The sequence below is a fragment of the Rhamphochromis longiceps genome, linkage group LG16 (assembly GCF_057381845.1).
Source record: "Rhamphochromis longiceps isolate RC_006_pf linkage group LG16, R_longiceps_female_GT1.1, whole genome shotgun sequence".
NCBI classification, from domain to species: Eukaryota; Metazoa; Chordata; class Actinopteri; order Cichliformes; family Cichlidae; genus Rhamphochromis; species Rhamphochromis longiceps.
The window spans coordinates 16,275,175-16,301,541 of record NC_140572.1 but is presented as its reverse complement, the minus strand read 5'-3'; the positions used below and the strand labels follow the sequence as shown (position 1 = coordinate 16,301,541).

Below are 26,367 nucleotides of genomic sequence, written 5' to 3'. Positions count from 1 at the left end.
AAAACACAAGGTTTGATTATCTCATTAGCAAAGTTGTCAGGAAAATATAAAATACATAAATCTAACGGTGCCTTCAGTGTTCTTGAAGGACCAACTTCAGTTAATCCCATGCAAGCTGCTGTTCTCTTATTCTGCCTACACACAACCACCATTCACCTTCATTTTCATATTGATGTAAAGTGAAGGAGCCCTCACATCAAGCTCATCGGAGCTTTCATACATTCTGAATTGGGCACTACAGGAAATAGATGCCCTCAGCACTGCTCCACTTTGGCCCTCTCAAGGATTCCATTTCTAAAAGGAACACTCAAGTAATGTGGCAAGTCATTTTGACAATCATGAAAGGTAGCACTAACAAGTGCAGGCTGCTGATAAAGGAAGGCTGCAGTGAGAGACTCTAGTGAAGTGAGGGGATGGGGAACTAGTTCCAAAGAAAACCAGCCAACCATGAAATGCCGAACCTTTACACTTGAGAGATGGCAACAGACTGTATTAGCAAGACTGAAACATGACAACAAAATCAGGAGTTGCATTCTGCGGCACCACAATTTCATCATGTATAACAAAAAAAACTATATAATCCAACACTCCCTTGTTTGCTTTTAGGGATTTAGTATGCTAGTCCCTGCAGAATAATTAATGATTTATGTTTTATCTCATTTGAATGTGTCTGTTTTTGCACCAGGAGCTCTATTACAGTCATCTGGAGACTTTCAGCAATCCTGTTTCTGCTATCTTCCACCAGTACAACAAGTTGGGAGAATTGCTCTGCTGTTATTACATTTCGAAAGTATCCCTGATCCAGGGAGGAGCCTGGAGGAGAAATTAGCCAGGAGTTTATTGGCTCAGATACAAAAGGAGCAGATTGAAAAGGGGGTGAGATGATTGAACTCTTCTTTATTCCATGGTGTGTCCTTTGTGCCAGGCTGTGCAGTCACTTTGATGTTATCTCTGTCATTTGAGCTCCATACTGCGCCTTGGGTGCCTCACACAAAAGAATATGATGCACCACCAGAGGCCATGAATGGGCTTCCCATCTATTTTCTGCAAGAGGGGAACTCTCCTTTTGAGCCGCCTCGAGTGTCACTCATTATCAAAGTATATCATTGCAGTAAAAGCCTCAGAAATGCATTTAATATGTAAAAGAATACTGTACAACTGGCCAAGTGAATACTGATTAATTAAACTAACCTCGCTTCAGGGAACTTACTAAAGAACACTTTTTTCCAATAACAACAGCTTGTTTTTCACTGTTGTTCAGTGTCCTGTGTTTGTCTCCAATCAGCATGTTTTTGTGCATTATCATAACCATCAAAGAAGCTTCTGAAAATGTGAGTGCACTAAAATCAAATACGCCTAATCGGTAGGAAAAGGTCGACTGTCAGATTGTCGCTTGTGAAGGAACACCGTGATAATGGGAGGAACGCTGCACCTTTCTTTCAAAAGGAGAAGAGCAGCGGCAGAAAGGAGGGGGTGGTGAAGATGGAGGAGGATGAAGAACATCTTACTGAGCTGCCATTAGTGGTCTAATTCACACACTAAGAATCAAAAAGAGACCTTTGAGTGGGTGGTTGGATTGTTGAGGGCCGATCAGAACCTCCATTAGCACAGAAATAAGCTGCAAATGGAACAGAGGAGCTGCGTGAAAAAAAGAGAAGGGCCAACGGTGTTGAAGGAACACAGTGCTCCGGCCAGGCAGAGCCAGACCCACTTCACAGCACTTCTGCTCAGCTAAACATGTCAAGAAGCTGAAAGATAAAATACCAACCACACAGAGGGACGAGAAACTCAAAGCTAACTCGCATTCTTCTTACAGGTTCTTATTACTGTAGGTTAGAATCCCAAGCACTGACAAACTGCATCTATATTACAGTGAAGCTTTGTTTATTGAGCTGTGAAAAAAGTGTCACAGCTCCTCCATGACTGAACTAAAATTGGTTGCTATCTCCTTTAAGGATGTCTCCTTGAGAAGCAATGGACTACTCCAAGCTTTCCTGCTGAACTTGGATCACTGCTTTGATGACTGCCATTGTGTCAAAACATACACAGCTTGATTTGCAAAGTTCTAAATATGCTGATTAGTGAGTGAGGAGTCAGTGAAGACTGTGTTGGTCTTACCAAAAAAACTGCCGTGAGCAGAGACTCGATGGCACGCTAGCATGTATCGAAGTCTGGTCATTAGTGGCAAATGTCCTCTTTCACACTTTTCACTAAATTACAACAGAACTCTATGCTGAGAATCTCACCCTCAGGGGCAAATTTATGAATCGCAGTTTCAGTGTTATACTCTAGACTTGATTTGAGTCACTGTCAGAGGATATGGTGGATGAGCAAGACTGGATGCACCGCTTTAAGGTTTGGAAACTGAACGGCTCCGACTCAGAAACCTGATGACGCAGAAAAATACCAGCGATGATTCTTGGGAGGAAAGTTGTTAGTTTGTTGCATATTAGTGTTTGAGGTCTATGGTGAAATGGCAACTTCACATGTGCAAGTTATGAGAAGAGGACTTTCAAAGGACTATACAGAACAGCAAGAGCACTGGAAGAAGTTAAGCACTGCAAAAGAGTTGGTCAGATTGAAATTGGTACAGGTTTTGAATTTCCTGGATGGATTTCTGGAATGTTTTTGAGCACATCTCATGTATTCTTATATTTACACAACTGCTGTGCTCAAAGTCTACTTTTATGCCGGTTTAATGCAATATCATTCTGTGAACTGGAGCACATGCAAAAGAATTGAAAATGTATAAATGTGCAATCTGTGTAAGTATATGGTGAAAAAAAACATCTCAATAAGAACAAGTGTCTTAATTAAAGTATGTGTTTACACGAGAAAAGGGCTGCCTGCATTTAACGAATTGTGGAATTGTGTCTTTTTGTGTGTTCTGATAGTTAGCACGGTTTCATTTATAATCCCTACTGTGCAATTCTATAACAAGAGCCACAGGATTCTAGGTCAATCCTCTCAAATGAATTTCATTTTTTGGCCTAAGTCAAGCAGTGATTAAGCAGACGGGAATCCTACTATATACTTGAAGAATGCTCGTGCATGGTACAGTAAGAGAAGTAGCCTCTGTAAACCTCTACGGTAATGAATGAGGGAAAAAAAAGGCAATTCCCGGTCTGTGCTCTGAGCATTAGGAACATGTGCACAGCAGGAGGTGACGAGACAATGATTCTGATGGATATCCCTGTCCAGCAGAGAGTCACTCCTCCCAATGTTCTTTCTGCTGATTGATTTGAGTGACTGGGAGAGGACAGAGCGGACTGGGTGAGGTCTTATCACTCCCTTGGCTGCCTAACCTGCCGGGCCCATGTTGTTTTGAAGAGAGGCCGTCAATAATAGTGGGTGACTGTGTAGTGAAAAACAATGGCTGCTCTTCAGATGTCCTCACTCTAATAAATAACGCTGTAGCTATGAATGTTGAATATGTAGCATAGGTTTATGAATGCCGTGCTAAACATTTCAATGTGCCACATGACAAAATATATCCTGTAATTTAGCATTTTAGACCGACAGAGGTAAAAAAGATAAACACTTTGTTTTTTGGGGTTTTTTATCCTGAGCATCCTGACCGTTGTCATCAGATGTCAATTCATATAGACTGACAAGTCGCAAGGCATTTAAGCTGATGAATAAAAATTGGACTGCATAAATTTCTGCTTAATGGGATCCCTGAGCTTCACGGAAATGCAATTATCCTGTTGCAAATGTGGTATTGCAAATATTGGAGACATGGTCAAAGCCCCCTTACTGAAAATGGAGTCTGCCTTAATGTCAAAACTGATGATTTTATATGCATACAGCTGTACACAGGTACAAAACATAAACAGATGCCACACATAGAAACATTTTCAGCATTATGCTTCATTTTGTGTTATGCAGGAACAAAACAGGTGTCTTACTGAAAGCCGTGCAGAATAGAATAGAATAGAATGGAATAGAATAGAATAGAATAGAATAGAATAGAATAGAATAGAATAGAATGCTCACTGATGTGTACAGGTGGCCCTCCCCGTTCATTGCGATGTATAACCCTGTCTTCACGGATTGAATGGCGACAACTCTGAGGCCCACAGGAATAAGGTTGAACAAAGCTGGGGAACACACACGTAAAACAAGCAAACACAAACATTCATCAAAATCTCACCAAAAAATATTGAAACAGACAAACCAAACATTAAGTAAACTTTAACTAGATGGGGGTAAAACATTTAAGTAACAATCCATCATCTAAACACAAGATGTCTATCTTTAAGGCGTTGCAAACTATGGATAATACAACTGCTGACTGCTGCATTTAGGTAATCTCAGAAGATGAATTGCAGCACAGCTGGTGGACGTGACTAGCCTAGCGCAGCCTTGGCCACTCAGTGCTACCTGAGAAGCAGTTGTAATTGGGGCCACCGCTAGTGCGAGGCTGATTTAATAACACCCTTGTTGTTGTAGCAGACTCGTGGTAGGTAATGGGTATTGTTTGTATGGGGGAGAAACAAGAGGACTGGCCTGGCTGGGACATTAGGTGTGTATTTGGGAGACATGCACTAAAGGGATGCAATGAACTCAGCTGACCCTGCAAGCAACTGGAAAGGGCAGGCTTGCATCCTAGAAGAAAATCTGAGAGAACTAAATGCAGAACCACTCATTTCCTTTCCTTTTTGATGGCTTGCGGTCAGTTTCAACTGCCGACACCTAATTTGATCCTGGAGTTAAAATGACACGCTATCTATAATGCTTACCGTTTCAATAAGTCCCTTCAGCCTACCGCATGTGACATGTGCCACATCTCTTCCTGCTGACAGGAGTAAGTGACACAATGCAGAGTGTCAGGCTAGCATTAGCACCAAGCACTGGAATCAAATTAACCACCTAGCCTGAAGTGTTAGAGGAGCAGTGCCAGAACAAGCTAATAATACCTTTTTCTCTCTGTTGAGCCTACTGTTTCCTGGTCCACTTTGCCTCTCGGGAAAAGGACCAAACTGTGTGATCCCATGGCTCCATTTAAGAGCCATTTTTGCTCCAAAGATCAAAAATACTGACCAGACATTAGCAGAGGGTGACTGCTTGGTTAATTTTTTTGTATAAGAAGAATAAATATGGAGCAGGAAACAAGCCAGACATAAAATTGTGCTCAAGAAACCTACACAGGGTAAACTTTTCTATAACCTCTGCTAGTATTTCTTTAGATTATTCCAGACACCTGTTAAAAATCTGATCTACAAGTCCAAGAGATATTTCAAGGTACTCACAGGAATTACTGCTGTCATCCTTGGTCCCATCAAGAGAGCCATCGGGGTTCATTTGCAAGTAGTATCCCTGCCTGCAATATAACCTGGTCACTATACCCTTGAGCTGGGGATCTGAAGGAAAGGGGGGGGGGGGGGGGGGGGGGGGGAAGAGAAAGAACAGAGAATAGTTAGAATAAACTTCAAGAATGCAACTTTTTTGATTTAATACACAACAAAAAGAAAATTGTTTTCACGGGGACTTTATGGCAAAACACCGAGACACACACAAAGTATTGCAGCTGGTGGTTTTTCACAAGCAAATCCCCAAGCCACCTTTCTGGCACATAAGCCCCATCCTGCTCAGAGATAGTCCATCCAATTATAGGTAGCAGAATTAATCTGTGGTTGCCTGACTCCCATAATGAACCCAATAGCACCCTCTCTGGGTTCTTCGTATGTAGGATGTGAGAGTGTCTGCGTGCCGTCCCTTCTAGCTGCCCCGACAGGGGAATTAGCCGCATATCTACTGTAAATAAATCACTAGTGTTTAATTGCCCAGAGCCGCTGCAGCTCAGCGAGTCGTATTGTAATTTAGTTGGCATTTTGTCAGTTTGCAATAACATGACAAAAAGTGAAAGTGAAATGTAAAAAGTAAAAAGCAGTACAACACAGAAAAGGACACATTTTAATAAACCTGCGTGCGGGTGCACACTGGGACATCTCTGGAAAAAAATATTGCTTGCTCTCAAGCTGTGCTGTGATATTTCTTCATCTGTGTGCTTTTGTGTACCTGCGCGTCTGAGGTCATATACTATCAACATTAGACTTATTGTAGAGACAGCCATCACACCAAATTTCATTCTAAGAAGGGAGGTGAAGAATCAACTTCACCTGAGTCCTTGCATGCTACTCGGTGTGTGTGTTGGTGGGTGAGTACAGTTATGTGGAAGAGATATAGAAAGAAACAAAGAGAGGCCACAGAGGAGAGCTCCAGAGGTCTTGCTGAGGGCAGCATCGGGCTTTTCCCCCCCGTTACTGTGCGGCTCGGGGCATTCTCCTCTGAAATGGTTCTTTCAGTTGATGGCATTAGCCAGCTCTGAGACCTTTTCCCGCTCCCTGAAAGGGAGAGAGAATGCCTCTCTGCTGGCGGATGGGAGCAGCGGCGCTATGGCATTCATCTGCACTGCTTTGTTGCTTCAGCAGAACAATGAAAAGGTGGCTAAAGCAGAATCTGACTGTCAGAGTGCCTCCGCTGTGTGCGATTCAGGCTGACAGGATGGTGACAGCATCTATCTGGTTCGCAATAATGCTAAGCTCAGTCAAAATCATTGCAGGCATTTAGCCAGAGACAGATGTCACTGTGAAGAGATCATCGTCCCTGGTCTTCTTTTTCATTGAACTTACAATACATGTGACGCGTTCTAAAAGCATTGTTAGAGTGAAGGTTGGTTTGAGACCTCTTTTGTGCCAGTAAAATGACAAAAAAAGAAGAAAAAAATTCAAAAATGTAACAAATAAAATTCAGTTTTTGTCAAAATTTTTGGTTTATAGATTTCTGCTTAATACTTGTATATTTTTAAAGGAAAATGGAAAGATTAAAATTTAAAGAATGGCTTCTTTAAAAAGCCTATTAAAAAAATTTCTCATTATTTGTCCAAACCTAATATGAGTACTTGAACTTGATCTTGGATTTTTAATATCATTCTTTTTTAGCATAATCTTTCAGCTTGTCTTTTTGCTATTGCCCCCTTCCATGAGCACCATTGGTTTGAGGATTATCGACAGCACTCGTGTTATCGTCTTTTTTGTTTTTCCTTATAAGCATATAGCATTTTTCTTCCCATGACAACTTTTCTGGGCTCAGAAAACACTTTTAAAAAATGACACTTTAAATTGTAAAATGAAAACTCCAATAGCCAATGTGCAATATGAATCTCACATTAGAAAAAACAGCAAATGCCGCTTAATAAATGACGAGGATGATTGGAAATTAATTAGAAGTCATTGTGTGGATTTATTAATGGAATTAAATCCCACATTTTGATTAATTTGTGCAAGTTTAAAATTATTCAACACCTTTTGTTCCAAACTTAGTGAAGCTAAACAACCTAGTCGTCCAAATTTGCTGTCCTCTGAGCCGGATAACTAACTTTAGTCTTGCAAAGAGAGACTCCTAACCTGCAGGTCCTGCAGCTGGGGTCGTGGCTCGAGTCGAGTTCAGCTTGAATGATTTTGGTTTTACAGCACTGTGTTAGAGTAAAGGTAATGAATATATTTGTGGCATAGCCTTGTGGATGGTCCGTACTCGTCTCACAGCAGGCTGCACATAAAGACCAAGTTATGCGTGGGTTGGTGTTTTTAATGCACCTTAACTTTAAACTGTGTGAGCCTTAGGAGGTGGGGTAGATGTGAGTTTCTTCATTTGTAAGAGAGACGGACAGAGAAGATGGAATGTGTACCAGTAATTGCAGCAGAGCTGAGTACAGACTCTTTCAACTTATTTTTAAATTAGTTTACAGGTTGTGGGTCATCCCACATACCACTAAGACCAAAGTGATCTCCAGCTCAGAGGATGACTCATTTGATGAATATTAGGTTATAGCTTGCAGTCGACTTTATTGCATTTTGTGCACAAATACATCAAAATCTGGGGTGAATTTTATTTCTTGCCTCTACAACAGGATTTCAAGTGTTCAGGATAGTCAAGGCCTTTAAATACTATATATTAATCGCAGGTAAGGTGAGACCACCTGTCTTAGACATTGAACCTCCTTTTTTATCTAAGATATCCTCCCTTAAACTGCCTCCTTCTGTCCTGATGCAAATGTTTCCACATCGTCACATTTGATGTGACCTTGAGACACTTAAACAGGTGTCTCCAGGTCCACAAACACATGCTATATCAGCTGGCATTTGTTTTTTCAAACATAGAGGTACCCAGCAGTCAGATAGAAAACCGTGCAACCTTAAGACCACTGAAGACAGGTGTGTTCTCATACAGTAGTGAGAGCCGGGAAACATGCTCACACACACACACAGAGCACTTTCCAGGACACGACAGACTAATATGGTGTTGGGTCTCCATTTGCTCTAGAAACAGTCTCAATTCTTCACAGATCAGCAAACACCGGTGTTACACACAGATTTTCATGTTTATATTCAATGAGCACACACAGCTCCCCTGAGCAAATACTATTATGTGGAAACACAAACTTGGCAAACATGTGATCAATAAATGGCTTTGATCAACATTTAACTCTTGTGAGGGAAAGGTGAGATTGATTCCGAGGACATCTGTCATAATTAAAACTGCATAACTGCGTATTGTGTTGTGTGCGTGTGCGATGCACATGTGTGTGAGGTGAACTTGGCTCCTCTATCGTGCCATAAATCATGAAATACTGGCTGTGTTCCCTGAGGCGAGCAAGCCCGTATATCTAACACACACAGACTTCCCCTTCAGCTTCAATCATAAGTACTTCAGAGCAGCAGACAGAGTGAGCTGAAATAAGTCAAATTAAAACTAATTCAAGCTATTTCAATTAAAGAAGACTGAAAAGGGGGGGAGGAGACAAAACAATTGTTAAATGGGGAAGATAAGTCTCTGTAATACTGTGCATGATAGTTGAGCTCTATTCCAATTCTGGGGAGTGTCTCTATGAATATGTCAGTCGTGTTTTTAAATACCTAGCGAATTATTTATGACTGACAAATACACTAGCATGCATTCCTGTGATATAATGGGTTTTGTAATCCTAGTCAAGCTGGCAACCCATGAATGCAACACAAGTTAAAGGTTGAACATGCTTCCAGATAATAAATAGTTTTATTTACACTCATTTATTCTTTTATTATCTTTTCCTTTGGGGGGCAAATTCAGAAAATACTAGACAAGTGTGAAGTGTGGCTAAATGGAAGAGAATAAGAACAGGAATATTAGAATGGGAGTGAATGAAGGGTCTCAGAAGCAAACACACAAAGGAAGGATTGAGGGCTTTAAGAGTGACACAGCATTTTCAGTCCTGTCAGACAAGCTTGATATGGTGCGTACACTCTTTAAAATCCAGAAGAGCTTTGAAAACGTCTCTGTGGTGTTCTCTAAGTCGACGAGGTCTTTGACTCGTGCTTCTTTTCTTACTTATTTCTTTTCTTGTCTGTATGAAGACGACTCTGTATATAACAGCCCCAAACAGTGAAACAACAATGCTGCTTATCACAGATGGAGTCTCCAGCCTCTAATCTCACTGGACTTTCCCAGTCGCATTATTGGTTATTACAACTGAAGCACTGTATGTTTCTACATGCTTTGTTTCTAAGGAAACTGAGTTGCGGCTTGGCATCAGCGGGGGGTTTCCTTGGAAAATAGAGAGCATCGGAATCGTAAGACCTCAAATTGTGTTGTTTTGTAGCAGTAATCCTCTCTGTGTATAAATTCAGCTGTGACGGGAAAGTTGTGAAGCGACCTCGCTGCAGTTCCCTCTTCCCCTTTCTCTCTTATTTTCTGTTGTGTCATCCCTCTGTGTGTGTGTGTGTGCAGGGGAACATACTCACCTCAGTACAAAGTAAGCAAGCAACATGTGGGGTACAAGGAGACACACACACACAAACACACAGGCACAGCTGCAGCAATACTTGTAGACTCCTGTCAGCCCTGCCCTGCCTGACCCACTTTGGATGTTTCTAGAATAGGAGAAGGGCTTTTCCAGCCTACAAAGGAAAAACCCTTCTCGCTTGTGTTGTCATATGAAAGGCGATCAAAGCAGCGTTCTCACTCCTTTCCTATTCCTCCTTCATCAACAACATCGCTGACATCTCATCCAATAACTCAGCACAGACACTGGAGGCTGACCGATGACGCACTGCTCTGTCCTGTCAACATGTGCTTGAATAAACAGCCAGGGAGCGGGAAATCACTCATCTCAGCTGGCTTTTTAGATCACGTATAGGGTAATCTAATGTAACGTTATCTAATAATTAAGGGATCTAATCTGGCGGGAGATAATTAGAGCCACAGCAGCGAGATTATAGGCAAGTCCAAGCCACGTGTGCCCCCGGCTCGCTTACTGGGTTTGAGTGTAATAGGATTTATAACTCCCATCTAATCCCCTAAAAAATTATGGCGATCACTGGCTCTGTATTTGCTATCAAAAAGCATGGATTTAAAATTAAAGCTGATATGAAGGACGGCAAACAAAATGCTTCCACGCAGCATATCCCCCGAGGTACTGACAGATGTCAGGGAGCCACATCTGTGCGGCTTAATGATCAACTGCAACAAAACAAGCTCAAATACAAAGTGCCAACTGATCATTTTCTGTACGGAGAATGCTCAGGCTTTGATACACACTGTAAGTCAATGCCAATCAATGCAGCCCATAGTGTCTGACTCACAAGATCAATATTTAAACCCAAAGGGAATACTAGACTTAGGGATTCCTTTTAATTCACCCCAACTCCCTCATTCTGACACATCTGAGAAGGAATTTGAAGCACCACAGTCTGTTTAGGCTCAGCTGTCAGAGCCCAGTGTTTTTGTCACCTGGGAAATGACGACAAATGTGTACGTCCGAGCACGTTAGCGCAACCTATGTGATCAGTGGTGCATTTGGGTTTTATTCGCTGGCAAAGAAACATCTTTTCAGGGTTCAATATTAAATTAAGTACAGCAAACAAGTCATTAGTCTTCCTAAGCTTTGTGCTCTCATGCTAACACAGTGGAAAGAAGGAAAGAAGGGAGAGAAGGAAAGGAAGTGTCTGAGAAAGAGAGAGAGAGATGAAGCAGTGAGAACAGTAACAGTGGCAGGGAGCACCCCGGCAACAACGTCGCATATCAGTCGATAGAGATTTTCCCAGTTCATGTGAGACTGAAATTAATGAGGTATTTTCCCCATTAGGGCCTTTAATCAGAACGAGTACAGAAAGAAAGGAAAGGAAAACAGTGTTTGTTATAACGAGACACTCAAAACTAAGGAGAAAACGGCCATTTTAAAGGAGCTTCCCCCTCCTTGAATTCTTACTTTGATTTTATGTGAAGTGTCCCTCATCTTCCGGGCAGACTTGTGACACAGTTCACCAACACTTGTGCTTTAGCTGTTACTGTGGATTACCGTCACTTATTTGAAATTCAAGAGGCCGTGTGTTGCTCCAGAAAATGGCCGATCCAGGTGTGATGTTGTCATTTTATGCTTGCCAGTGAAGGCTGACTTGGCATCTACATCTCTGCACTCAGAGCAGACTGAAGCACACGCCGCCCCAATGAAAGGAAACACCAGCATACGGGCCCTTGTATTGACAGATGTGGACAGCGTCGTCTGTCCACATCTGTGATCTGCGAGGGCTTCTGGATGCTGTTGACAATTTCAAATGAAAAGATAGATGCGCCACAAGCCAATTCGGAGGTGACACAAGAGGACGGACAATTAAATACACACACAGACAAAAATGGGGCAGCCACACATACACATCCCACCACATGCACACTGTGGGCAGACGCAGAAACAGCAGCCTGGAGGATAGCTGGTTATACCCTTCCATTCTCGTGCACCCTCACCCATGGCCAGATGTGTCCTCTACGGGCTATTATACGGATCCTCTTTCATCAAAGCCATTTTAATACATGTAATCACTAAGGGCTGGTGAAGCAGACACTTCATGGTGTTGTTCTGCTCCAGTATGAACAGAGAGACTCAGCAATCAAAATGGCTCTCTTTGTGGACAAGATGAAAGAGTAAACGCTGCTTCCGTGCACATAAAGAGGAAACAAATGCAGCTTGCCAAGAGGGTTCAATCTGTTGGAGTTAGAGCATGTGTGGTGCAACAGGTCTGATACCTGATGATTCTGAGAGAAACATGCAGCTGCCTTCAATCATTCACTAACAAGGGGGAAATGACCGGAGTCATTTTCTCCCTAAATGAATTACCCTCATTTCTTTTTCTAAGGGAAAACACTATTAGTGATTCCAGCAGTGAGCTAATTGTTGATATTGCTCTTTTAGCAATCCCAGGTTGCCACTTTACAGCCAAGAAATGTTCATGACGTGTTCATAATTGCACGGAATATCATTCGGAACAAGAGGGGAGGCCACTGGCTTTGGAAATTGAAGAATTATGCTAGGATGGTGGTGGGGGTGGAGGAATTATGTTTGAAAGGAGTAATCTCCATTCCAGCGATACTGACCTTTTACTTGCATAGAAATGAGTTTCATTTTGGGCTTCTTGTAATCTACTTATGTACAGCAGTTCAGCATATTCTGTATGTGCTTCATGGCGATCAGACCCCTTTTTAGAATCACAGAGGTGACAGCTACGTAAACCTGTCTAAACCATTTGGTACAACTCGTCAGGAGCCCGTCAGCTACCTGGGTCTGCATAGAAATCAGAGGAATGTTGGTTATTTTCAACCAACTCGACTACATACACAAAACATGGTGCTCTGTCTTCTCATAATCAACTTTAACTTTTTTTTTTTGGAGCACAAAGGTTTAACGTGGCAAATGCGTCTAATAAATAAAAAGCAAACATTATTGACTCGCCCCCTCGCTGCCCTGGCTCCAAGGTTGTTTTTTTTATAGTGCAGTCCTAATTAAGCGATCAACCAGTGGTTGAATGTATGCACATGTTTACACTGAATACACACTCTGAAGTTCCCAGACCTTGTCTCCGTAGTCTCCTCTTCCTGAGGCCGAAGATGCGCACTTTGGAGAAGATGTCGACCAGGTTCCCATTGCAGAGCCCCTTGTTCTTGTTGGGGCTCTTTCTCCGTCGGTTGGTGGAGGGTCGGTCTAAATGCTGCTCCCGTGCCTGTCTTTTCTGTCTGATCAGCCCACTTGCGATAGCAGCAGCCATGGCTCAAAATGTCACAACTGCTCAGGTCCAGTCTGCACTCGGAGCACGGACTATTCAAACAGCCGCCTCTCAGAGCTCGCAGCCCGGGTCACAGTCCCATGGTGGCGGCTATGTGGCTCGTTCCGTTATGTCAAATGCCAAATAAATATTTCTAAAAGCTGGCTTTCCTTTTTAAAAAAAATCAAAAAAAATCAAAATACTACATGATAATTAGGGGATTAAACCAGCTGTCACTATAACTCGAAAAATTCTTGAGCATGGTGGAAAAAAATTAGATCAGTTCATGCGTAATTCAGCACATCACTGACTACAGTCTTGATTCCGAATATTTCCGAGGATTATTCATACCTGTGCTGTGATGTGTTTGTTCATTGTCTGTGAAATAATCAGCAGCATCGCCTCCTTAAATGTCCAGCACGGGCTTCCTCGTCCGCTCGGTGAAATCTCACCTGCTCTTTCCTCCTTTCACACTCCGTTTTTTCCCCCTCTCCTTTTGCCAGACGAGATTGCTTTTTTTGAAGTCAGTCTTTAGTCTGCGGTGGGGACGCCCGTGCATGTGCGCCGCCAGCAATTAAACAAACACAGGCGCCTCCTACGAAGATCACAACCCGTCTCAAGGCACAGCAGCTCGGGGCGAATCCAGCTCCCAAGTTTGCAAGAAGCAATCGGCGACAGGGACCCCGCGATGACCGAACGAGAGAAACACAGTTGGGAATACAGAGGAACGCGCAACCGAGCCAGAGTTGTTATGTGGAATTAATACCAAGTTATTTTCCAACTACCAGTCGACGTGTCGGCTAGTGTTCACAACACAAGCGACTGGGCGCGATAGGATCCAGGGAGGGAAAAACATACCCAAAGCTGATCCTGCATGTGGAGATGACGTCTGCATTGTGTGACAAGCTGCATACAAATACATTAAACTTAAACCCCCCGGCGACCAGCACACAATTCGACCCAGTGCATGTTCACAAAAGAGCCCACTGCGAGGAAAACGAATGCATAGCGATCAGTGCGCAGTGGGAATAAGGGAAGAAAGTAACACCACAGACAAACGGCGCAATTTATTTTCCAACGCTGAAAGAAAAAAAAAGAAATGTGGGGTGGGGGTGGACGGGGTAGGAAGTGCTTGTTTATATGCCCCAGATCAACAAACGTTTCCCATCAACAAGTCCTAACCACTCGTTAGTGCACGACTTGAAGAGGTTGCACCCCCTCCCACTTCCTCCCTCCTGACAACCGAGCCCCTGCTTGAAGAGAGAAAGTGTGTGTGTGTGTGTGTGTGTGTGTGTGGGGGGGGGGGGGGGGGGGGGGGGGGACGACAGACTGTCTGAAGCCGTTAGATAGTAGCATTTCAGTTTTTAACGCTTTAGTTTGGACTCTTTAGAAAGCTACATTCCCTTTACCACTCATGTGGAAATAAGAAAGCCAAACGCGAGGGGACAGTGTGCCATTATGAACTCCCTTTCACCTCATTATCACAGGACAGTCCATATATTTCCACATATAGTGAGTGGATTACTGCTACTCTTGTTCTTTGTTATTTATTTATTTATTTAGCTCCATCTCATGAAACCTGTTTATGTTGTTCTAATTAAGATCGATTCAAGTCGCGCGCTCCATTTGCTGTGTGCGCCTTCAGCACCAGGGACAGCGTCTCTGATTTCTGCACCATCATGGAGGTGGGTCGCGAGTGTGGGGGTGTCATTTCTTCAGTCGGTTATCATAACCTTTACTTAAACGTCCACGAGCCACGAGACAGCGCGAATGCCTCCGGTAAATCACGAGTAAATGAGAGAGACTCCACTCCACTCACGACCCGCATGTGAATTTAAACGCTGACCGAGACGTCTCTGATCCACGCAATAAATGCCAGGGCGAGGTTGAGGCGTCTGATCCTTTTCGTTGATTTGGGGATAAATATCATCCAATTCTCAATCACAGGCACAGAAATTAAAACTCAAGAGAGCCATCTGCTGTTTGTGGCTGTAATTAAAGAGCCTGGCTCACGGGGGACTAAAGTGTTGTACTGAATAGCTCTGATGTGCGTTCACAACACACACAAACACATGCACACACACACATGCACACACACACCTGTTGATATCCAGCAGATGTACACATATAAGATTGACTAAAGTGACAAAGGAACGGGAAAAATGTGTGAGGACAGATGAGCAGGTTTATAACAGCTGGATGAAAGCGCTGTTAGTGATTTTTAAAAAAACAAAACAAAACACGAATTCCGCTTTAAAATGTTCTTTATAGATCACATAGGTTCACAAAAGACATTCAACCCGCTATGCGTGGGCTTGTGTGCTTTTCCCCCGACCCCTCATCCCACTAGATTGAGCACATATCGTGGGTGCATTAAAAGTTTATGTCCTAGGAGCCTCCTGCTGCTGCGGTGCTCTGAGAGACATGCAGTTAACGCTCCAACCAGCAGCGGACACTGTCAGCTCAACAATGGTCCCACAGCAACTTTGCAGAGCGGCACTGTCACCGTGACGGTTATGAATCGCAGAGGGCTTCTACTTAAGCTCACAAATATAATGGATTTTCTTTATTCCTCTGGGTTACATCGCCTGACTGCACAAGAAATATGCATCTTCCCCTTTGAGTATATATATATATATATATATATATATATATATATATATATATATATATATATAGGGAGGCTGGTGAACTATAACCTTTCCACTTTCAGTCTCACAGCATGGGCATAATATACATGAACAGCTTTTTCCTCAAAGCACATAAATTCACATGTGGAAGTCTAGTCAGAGACAACACTGTGCAATCTAGGGCAGTTCTTTCCTTTAAGCTAAACACAGCAGTGGTTGCAAAAAAGCATCGAAAACCCCGTCAAACAGTCGAAGAGTAAAACAAAAGCGCACTTACCTACATTTTTTTTCCGTCTGTGTGTGAATGAATGAGGGTCCATGGCAGGCCCATTCCAAAGACCTATAAGCCAAGTGTTTTCCCCGTGACTTCTAATACCCCATTTATACTGCACCTTCTAGGCTCTAACATGGTTACAGCAAACTGACAGTCTGCCCTGAGCTGTTCACAGTAATTTCTTCAGGAAGGCCCTAAAAGCTTCACTCATTCTTTAAGTTGGGTCACAGAGACAGGCAGTTAGATAAACAGATGTGGACACTTTGTCTGAGGCTGCCCGCAAACACAAGGCTAAATGTTGCCTTAGGCTGGAATCTGCAAGACATTAACTAACAACAGTTATAAAATACAAGGCACGCCAATGCCGGTTTTTGAACCTCTATTATTTGTGTGGCACTGAGCATAACACCGTGCACATCTGGCCTTTATGGAAAACCCTGGAAACCAAGATTCATTCACAAAGATTCGACAAAGCAGAAGCTGCAATTAATGCAACCACAGCCTCATCAGGTCAAATCATTTAAATCCAATCTCCTCTGAGAAAATGAAATTATCTTAGTTAGATGTCCTGCTGCTGAGGCAAAGCAAATGGCAACTCACAGAGCTGAAGTAAACAACCCATTTGATTATTGCTGAGACTTTGCTTGAGGATAGTAGGAGGGGGCATGTTGTTTTATCACCTATCCTGATAGAAAAACCAGGCAGCAGGACTCAGCACTTCTGAGGCTCGACGATATAAAAGAACCTTAACTTTACAGAATGAAATTACATTGCATTATCAAAGACAGCAAGTTAATTCAATTTGAGAGGACTAATGATTTTTCCCAGCTCAGATTCATGTCATCCCCCCACCCCTCCATGTCTTTTTCTTCTTCCCCTCACTTTAGCTGTTTAATCAGGGAATATCATGAGTCCATATACTGAAGTAATAAAAGCTTAGCAAGCCCAGTTATAGACTTTAAGTATCCTACAGTGCTCGTGTATGCATCTCATTAGTTTGGATGAGTTTAATAGTCCGAGCTAATCAGAGAGCTAAGATAGACGAGTGCACATAAAGAGCCTGTATGGGGCAGCGACTGTGGAGAAATTTTATTAAGTGGTCATGAATTAAGTGCACATACTGAAACCGTGGAGATGGGAAAAGGCCAGAAAGCTCAGGGGATCGCGAGCACATGATCATGAACAGTCTTAACTAGTTTGTTATTTTGCATGCTCATTACTGAACATTTTTGCATTTGATCACTTTGAGTGAGATTCCTTTATTAGATCGTTCACTTATGACCTGAAGAAAATTATTAAAACTATGAAAACTGTCAAATTTATTTAAAAACTATAGAATATTTTTAAATTAATTCCTTGTTTTATAAGCTTTATTTGACTTGAAGATGCCTTTGTGTTATCTTTGTATGTGCCGTCTTTTTCTGTCTTATTCGGAATTTCGTGAATGTTTGATCCTCTTTGGATTTTTGGTCCACGTTACTAAAGAATCCTCCTGTTGGTGAAGTTTTACTCTTGCTACTGGTTGAACACCATACGTCTAATGCCTCTAATGGTGGAACACACTAGAGAAGATTCATTGTGTTCATGGACTGTATTTTCGACCTGATGAAGGTCTGTGTGCCAAAACGTGTCGGAATTTTAGGTTAAATATAACCACGCCAATAATAATAAAGGTAATTTGCTTTGATCTGAAAATACAGTGCTTTGGAGTTTTAGTGATAATTTTAGTTTATATGTCATTGGAAGAATACATTGATGCACAATTGACATTGATTGGCTGGAATCACTTGTTCAGTTTTTGTTTAAGTAGTGTTCTGCAACATTCAGTGGCCTTTTGTTCCCTTTGTGGTGTCTTTTCATTTAAAAAAACAGTCCCATTTAGCATTTTTATTGTAGTGGACACAAAGTTTTTAGTAAGTTGTAAACATTTCTGTGTTTGCTGGTACACTTGGGTTCCATTACACATTCTTTGCAGGATGCCCGGTAATTGAAAGAATACCAACAGGGAATTTCCACCATCTGTAGACAGTTTTCTAATGGTGAACTAATGAACACCAAAGTCTTTAGAAAAGCATTTTCTTCTCTGTGTATTTCCATAATGTTTCTTTGGTCCTGTGAAAGTTGCTTTTTTTCAGCTGCTCCTTCAGGGGCTGCAGCTGCAGAAGGATCCACATGTTTGATTGGGCACAGATGTTTATGCCCTTCCTGATCCAACCCTCTCTCTGTGTCTCCTCCCGGTGTCAACCAGAAGATCACTTAACAGATGTTAAGTGAACATGTTAAACACTACACTATAGCACAACTAAAATATTAAAAGTACATACAGTGGGGCAAAAAAGTATTTAGTCAGCCACCGATTGTGCAACTTCCCCCACTTAAAATGATGACAGAGGTCAGTAATTTGCACCAGAGGTACACTTCAACTGTGAGAGACAGAATGTGAAAAAAAAAAATCCATGAATCCACATGGTAGGATTTGTAAAGAATTTATTCGTAAATCAGGGTGGAAAATAAGTATTTGGTCACCTCAAACAAGGGAAATCTCTGGCTCTCACAGACCTGTAACGTCTTCTGTAAGAAGCTTTTCTGTCCCCCACTCGTTACCTGTATGAATGGCACCTGTTTGAACTCATCATCTGTATAAAAGACACCTGTCCACAGCCTCAAACAGTCAGACTCCAAACTCCGCCATGGCCAAGACCAAAGAGCTTTCGAAGGACACCAGGAAAAGTATTGTAGACCTGCACCAGACTGGGAAGAGTGAATCTACAATAGGCAAGCAGCTTGGTGTGAAAAAATCAACTGTGGGAGCAATCATCAGAAAATGGAAGACATACAAGACCACTGATAATCTCCCTCGATCTGGGGCTCCACGCAAGATCTCATCCCGTGGGGTCAAAATGATCATGAGAACGGTGAGCAAAGATCCCAGAACCACACGGGGGGACCTGGTGAATGACCTGCAGAGAGCTGGGACCAAAGTAACAAAGGTCACCATCAGTAACACACTACAACGGCAGGGAATCAAATCCCGCAGTGCCAGACGTGTTCCGCTGCTGAAGCCAGTGCATGTCCAGGCCCGTCTGAAGTTTGCCAGAGAGCACATGGATGATACAGCAGAGGATTGGGAGAATGTCATGTGGTCAGATGAAACCAAAGTAGAACTTTTTGGTATAAACTCAACTCGTCGTGTTTGGAGGAAGAAGAATACTGAGTTGCATCCCAAGAACACCATACCTACTGTGAAGCATGGGGGTGGAAACATCATGCTATGGGGCTGTTTTTCTGCCAAGGGGACAGGACGACTGATCCGTGTTAAGGACAGAATGAATGGGGCCATGTATCGTGAGATTTTGAGCCAAAACCTCCTTCCATCAGTGAGAACTTTGAAGATGAAACGAGGCTGGGTCTTCCAACATGACAATGATCCAAAACACACCGCCCGGGCAACAAAGGAGTGGCTCCGTAAGAAGTATTTGAAAGTCCTGGAGTGGCCTAGCCAGTCTCCAGACCTCAACCCCATAGAAAATCTGTGGCGGGAGTTGAAAGTCCGTGTTGCTCGGCGACAGCCCCAAAACATCACTGCTCTCGAGAAGATCTGCATGGAGGAATGGGCCAAAATACCAGCTACTGTGTGTGCAAACCTGGTAAAGACCTATAGTAAACGTTTGACCTCTGTTATTGCCAACAAAGGTTATGTTACAAAGTATTGAGTTGTATTTTTGTTATTGACCAAATACTTATTTTCCACCCTGATTTACGAATAAATTCTTTACAAATCCTACCATGTGGATTCATGGATTTTTTTTTCACATTCTGTCTCTCACAGTTGAAGTGTACCTCTGGTGCAAATTACTGACCTCTGTCATCATTTTAGGTGGGGGAACTTGCACAATCGGTGGCTGACTAAATACTTTTTTGCCCCACTGTATGTATTGGTAAGTGTGTAAGATTTTGTCAAGAGTTGTTATGTCTTTTGTTACTGGATTGAGGGCACATGTCAGAGGCAAGATTTAGGAAAATCAGTGCATATAAAAACACAGATGATTTACAGTGTTGTATAGTGCTGTGGTTTACATCCAAAGTCTCAGTAAACATGTTACTAAATACCTCAATAGATATGTAATATATATATATATATTTTTTTTTTTCAAACTTCTAGGTTTTATTTTTGTTGTTGTTATTCTAAAATGTTGTTTTTTTTACGCTGAGTTTGAGTTGAGGTTTTAATTTAATGTCAGTAAACTATAATAACATTGTGTCTATAATTTCATTACAGATTGAGATCACACAAGATTTTGTCAACATCAAGACAGAAATCCTGAGTTCACAAGCTTTTTCTTGCAACAGTGAAAAGTCACATATAGAAAGCAGTAAATAATGAATAAGTGAGTGATGTGAGTTACAGCCAATATGGCGTGATGGGAAAGCAGGGCCTAGTTGTTGCTGCCTCCTTATTGCTGAAGGAATATATGAATGAATGAGCTTCCACGAGGTCAACCAAGAAGCAGTAACTGTTGCTTTACTGTGAGTGAGATCATTCACTGTGAATAAATTATACATTTAAAAAAGTGGCAGAACAACCTCAGAGAGACTGACTTCTGAATATGTGGAACAGCTCGCACACTACGTCTCTGCCCACAGACCTTTAAATAGCCGCTTCATCATCTCATGCAGAGTGTTATAAAAATCACTTAAATGTGCATCACATAATTGCCCCTAGGTATACTAAATATGCCACCAGAGAATATGTATGGCCACACTACAATATGTCTCTCTGTTGCGAGTGTGATGGAGCACTGCCCTTTCTCTGGGGATGAGATTAAAGTGGGCCTGAGGTGTGGGGCCCTCCGACGGAGACATTAATGAAACACAGTGGCTTCAAACTGTTAGCTTCACTCACCAATTGTCTAAAGTCAACTAAAAAAGAGGTAGTTAACACTTTTGTTGCTGAACTAGCGCAAAATAAAACAAAATAGTCTTCTAAAAGTGGAAAAAAAATGAGTAAGAAAGAGGATGGGATTGTGGGGACATAATTATTGAATGAGGGGTCTCATAATGGTGTTTTGCTTAAACAAAACTCCTTATTAAGTCTTCTTGGCAACTTTAGCTTTGAAATGGAAGGTCACTCAAAAATCAGATATGTCTGGAGGCTTTGCTGCCACATTTAAAGCTGAGACAGCCGATTTTTGCAAGTGAAACGAGACAAATTTTGCACTAGTGGCAGTGATCCAACTGATCTCAGTCGCCTCTTGGTTGCAGTGTTTAGTTAAAAACTCAACAAAAGCTCAAAAACAAACAGTCCAATATGATGCATAACTAATTTGGGGGTGTTTAAGGACTAATATGAGCGAGTAAACAGATGTATACAGGGAGCGATAGATGCAAATGCAAAAGAAGATGAAAAGAGGAGAGGCCAAAAGTCAGACATGCTGGGGCAAAACAATGTCACAGTTCACCGGAGAGTCAACATACTGGTCATACACATCCTCTATTCCCGCTTCATTCTCTCTTTCTGTATCTCACACACACACACACACACACACACACACACACACACACACACACACACACACACACACACACAGCTTCATCCTTTGATCCTATTTTAAGTCTGCAGCAGTGATGGAATGTGCCTTGTCAGCAGCACTGCAGAGTGAGGTTCCTTGGAGAAGCCCTGGGCAGTGTGGGAGAATATCAATTACTCTGAGCCCCTGTGGCATCGCCTGCTTCCGGATTTTAAGGCTGACACCAGGCGCACAAAAATGTGTGCTTGCATGTGTGCATATTTTATTGTTTTGCTTGTCAGTGAATATGCATACAGAGGTGTCTAAACCAAAGCCAAGTGAAGTGGATAGGTGTGCACATTAATATTAATCATTTCCCGACGCAGGTGAAGGACCTCTGTGTATTTCGGTGCTTCATATAATGTTAATGAGGGTGGCGCCAGGTCAGGTCAAGTTCTGTTTGTGAGTTCAAAAATAAGACATGAAGAAAATCAGGTCAGTGAGTTCTGATGTGAATGTAAAGAATATTCATGTAGTCGTGTCTGCAGCATAGTTTTCAATCAGGTAACTCACATTTTTAAGATAAAAGGCCAGCCAAGCAAAACCGTGTGTGTGTGTGTTTAAGTGCAATACACAAATGATATTGGATATGCAGATGTAAGAACAGCACAGGTCTGTCAGGATTAATGGCTACCTTTGATAACATCATCACTGCTGACACCTTTTACACATTACTGTGAACTGATTCTGCTCCCTCACTCACTCTCTCTCTCTCTCCCTCCCCCCCCCCCACTCTCTCTCACACACACACACTACATATTTACATTTATGCTTGCCAGTCCTCTTGAAAGAACAAGCCAAAATCAATTAGCACGAAAGAGGAAGCGGCTGATCGACAGCCCCATCGAGGTCGATGTTTAAGAAGATGTGCATGTCTGCTTTCCACGTGCACACGCTCACCATGCCTGTATGGTGCATACTTTGATAACGTGTATTATTGTGTCATGGATTTTCTCCTTGGGTTTTTGGCAGCTAGTCACAGCCAGATATAATCTGACACATAATTCCAATAAAATGACAAACTGCTGTTTTCAAATTTGTGTTTTTGCATTTATTAATTAAATCACCTATACCGTGTCACAATCCCACAGGCCATTTGGACACTAGGTGTCTCTGTTTTGTTTCTGGTTGTGCTTTCTCCTGCAGATGTAAGTGATCAGCTGGATGAACTACATCAGATTCCTTCTTTCAGACTTTCTTTCCTTTGCTTTGCATGTGCACTCCTACCCATCCACAAGTGTCTCACACTACCGACTGTGCTGACAAATAGCTCTTCTATAAGTCTATTATGTATTTGTAAATATATTTCTGCTTTGAGGCGGGCTGTGACAAATGCGTACTCATCCAGGATCAAAACCCAGGACATGTTGCACTTGAAGTGAGAATCAGCCCACACCTTGTGACAGGTTTTCAGATGGGATGTGACAATTATCGTAATTACAGAGCATTAAAAGGCACCAATTCACGGCTCCAGCTTCACATTTATCTCACGGACAATGAAGTGATAAGCAGTAGTCTCGACATGAAAAAGGCTGATTAGCTAAGATTCTCAAACATTTTGTAGTGCAGCATCATTAGAGCTGAGGATGTGATTTCAACAATAGCTACAAATTCTCCAATACCATAAAATATAACAACAGTGCAACAAGAGCTGTACCAGCCCACCGTCATCCCAGACAGCAGGTGATCTGATTCTGTAATGTCTGCTCTGTATTCACTGTACTCGGGAAAAAATGCACAACCTTGCTTGTGCTGTATATAAATTATAAAAATATCCATTACTACAACATGACAAATGTGCTGTTGGTAATGAATGACTTGGAGCCATAACCATAAAAATGATGGCTCTATAAAATATTCTGTCAAATAGATGTGTTTCACATTGCACTCCTTTTAATGTTTCCTCTTTGAGGTCTATTAAGGTGTGCTCATATAATATGGACCATAGATCTTTAATAACTAAGTATGAATAGGACCTCGGTCACCTCTGATTGAGAAGACTAATAAAGCTTTCCACAAGAGACAATGAAATACTGATGATGTCTGTAATGACCAGAATTATGGCGCTAACTTTCATTAGCTGGTGCTGCACTTTGACTGGTGTGACCCTCTTGGCTCTGAGGAGAAAGGAAGACAAAAACACTGATGATGTCCTGCCACTACAGAAGTGATGTGTGTTTGACTGTGAGCTAATGCAAGTGACAAGGGGACTAGTCTGAAGTGATGAGGTTAATACCGAAGTATGACAGCAGTAATTAACCAGGAGACATTACAGCACACTCAGACGCCCATTAACTGTCATAGATCAAGTGTTACCACAACTATGAATACATCAAAAATTTCACATCTAATATATACTCAGATAGTAAGGTTTATATTCAAATAGGTGCAATATGCCACTGGACACACTCAGTTTCAGCTGTAGATGTCGAAAAAACACAAAATAACAACAAAATATGGAAAAGCATCTTCATCAAATGAATATGGAAAACATTAAAGTACATTCGACTACATTTTTTCAGATTACTTTAAAAATAAAAATACACCAAAACAATCCACAGGTTTGATATAGGCCCAAGAAATGTCCTCAGGTGCTCACATCAGTTTTCAGCAACACTTGGCGAGAAGCCATTGTCAACAAAGTGATAAGCCAAATTAGGTAAGACATTTCTTTGATTGGAAGAATACACTTAAATACAGAATCGACTGAACACAACATGTGTTAACGGGGTGCTCTGTGAAATCTGAGGCTGATCTATTATGAAGAAATCTAAATCACATGTGCCCTTTAAAGAGAATCTGGTTTTGAAGCTGTAACTGGCATACTGCAGGGGTGTCTACTTATTTTACTCGAGCTATGTCTTCTAGCACATAGAATATAACATATGGACACGTTAACAAGGTTAAATCTTCATCAGAGGGGGTCTTAAAAAACACCTCCACTTCTCCTGAGTACAAATTTACAGTTTTTTTTTAAAGTACTTGGCAGACAGCTTGTTCCAAGAATATTAGAGAAGTTGCTGGACTCGGTGGATTTAGGCTACAGTCTGACTCAATGATGTTGAGATCACAGCTGTGTGTGGGCCATACCATCTGTTACAGGACTCCTAGTTTTGTTCTTTATGAATCTGGCAGTGTGTCCGTCTTTTTTCTTGCTAAAGGACGAATTGGTGATGGTGCTGACACCTGCTCAGTGGCTCTGCATGTTTAATAGGATTTCTTCATAAGACAAGTCACCTAAAAGTTACTTATAGTGCCGTGCACACATTTGGAAGGAGAATTTTCTTGCACAGAAATCTGTGGTTCAGATTTGCAATATTTTGTTAGTTGTGCATGCAAACATGAAGCTCTTTTATCTTTTTATCTTTATATTTTAAACAAAAAGAAGTATCATAGGTAGAGTTTAGGTTATGTGTGCAATAAACTGGCATTTCCCAGCCTGCCATATTCATTCATTTACAGGAAACAACAGCAACAGCACTAAAATATTGTGACTCCACTGTAACAAGGTTTCAGGGGATGTAGGACCTCATCCACCAAATGAGCAACTTATTATGTTGCTCACAGTATAAATTATCGACTATATTCCTATTTAGATGTTTACTTTTTGACTTGACACATTATAGCATATTGATAGTTTAACTGTCAAGATAATGTGGACTCTTTTCTCTTTACTGTCTTTATAATTCTTTTACTTCTTTGAAATTGCTTTACTACATTTTAGCCACTAGAGAGCAGTGCAGAGCTCAGCAGGACCCTGCTGCAGGATTAGAGTAATGACCAAGGAGAGGAGCTGCTCTGCACAGAGCATATGTGCTTCCACTCTAAAAAGTTCACGTTCTTTCCCTAAAACTACATTTCTGTGCACTGTGATGTCTTTTATAATGACAATAAATAATTCAAATGGAAGCCCATCGACTTTAATTTGCATGCAGCAACGTGTATCGTAAAAATAAAATAATTTTTAAAAAAGATTCTAGTGAATTAAATATAAGCTCCTTTTCTGGGAAACTAACAGTGTGTCATGTCGGTACATTGTCCTGAATGTAAGCACTATATTTAGATTCTAAATGTTCCAGTGCACTTAGGCAACCATCTGTCAGAAGATTTACTGGACTGGATCGAAAGCGAAGCGTTTCACTGAAGAACAAAGAAGCTGTATTCTTAAGACAACCAAGATGCCCTCAAGTGGCCAAAACGGGCAACATCGCAAATGCTGTGCGGACATGTGAGTCTTGATGATGATAGCCCACTGGGTCTCATCACTTTATCGAAATCATCTCTGTGTCAGTCAATACTCATAAAAGATCTGACAACATGATGTAAACAGCAGTGATCTCAGTGCAGAGTTATGACCTAACAAGAGGAAGTGAGCAGTAACTAATATTAGAGTCAGTAGTGATAAACCAAAAGCTGATAGTGGGTTTCAGGGTGCTTTAAAACACTTATCGATCATCTTTTGGCAACAGGTATTTACTATATATGAATTCATATTTCACATTAATTGTCAACATCCATGTCAGATGAGACGAGGAAACAGCATGAAGACAACAACTGAAATGAAGAAAAAGACAAAAAAACAAACAAACAAACTGGAAAAGGCATTAATTTTCATTTTGTTACACAATAGAGGCACACTATGATATATGGATTTGCCTTAGGGCGCATAGCTTCCAATAGCATTTAGTGGTGCAGTGATGTCAGGTCACACTACACACTAACAGAGGAAGACACTGTTGATGTGAACAGTGGAGCACAGCCAGACGAGCGCTCTCGATATGGTGCAGAAAGCAGACATTAGCCTTTACCAGACAATCGCTGGC

At 41.7% G+C, this 26,367-nt stretch overlaps 1 protein-coding gene across 2 annotated transcripts in view; it reads right to left on the bottom strand.

The window, feature by feature from the left end:
- Nucleotides 1–26,367, bottom strand: part of fgf14 (fibroblast growth factor 14) — a 113,464-nt gene that overhangs the window by 25,085 nt on the left and 62,012 nt on the right. The window contains exons 1-3 of one of the 2 annotated variants that reach the window (XM_085384394.1): nt 12,884–14,088; nt 5,253–5,363; nt 3,997–4,100 (exon numbers count right to left, since the gene is read on the bottom strand). In XM_085384394.1, coding sequence (XP_085240520.1) covers nt 3,997–4,100; nt 5,253–5,363; nt 12,884–13,076 — 408 coding nt within the window. In that variant the 5' untranslated portion in view covers nt 13,077–14,088. Of the gene's footprint in view, nt 1–3,996; nt 4,101–5,252; nt 5,364–12,883; nt 14,089–26,367 lie in introns of those variants that run through there. The other variant, XM_085384393.1, reaches the window with a different exon arrangement.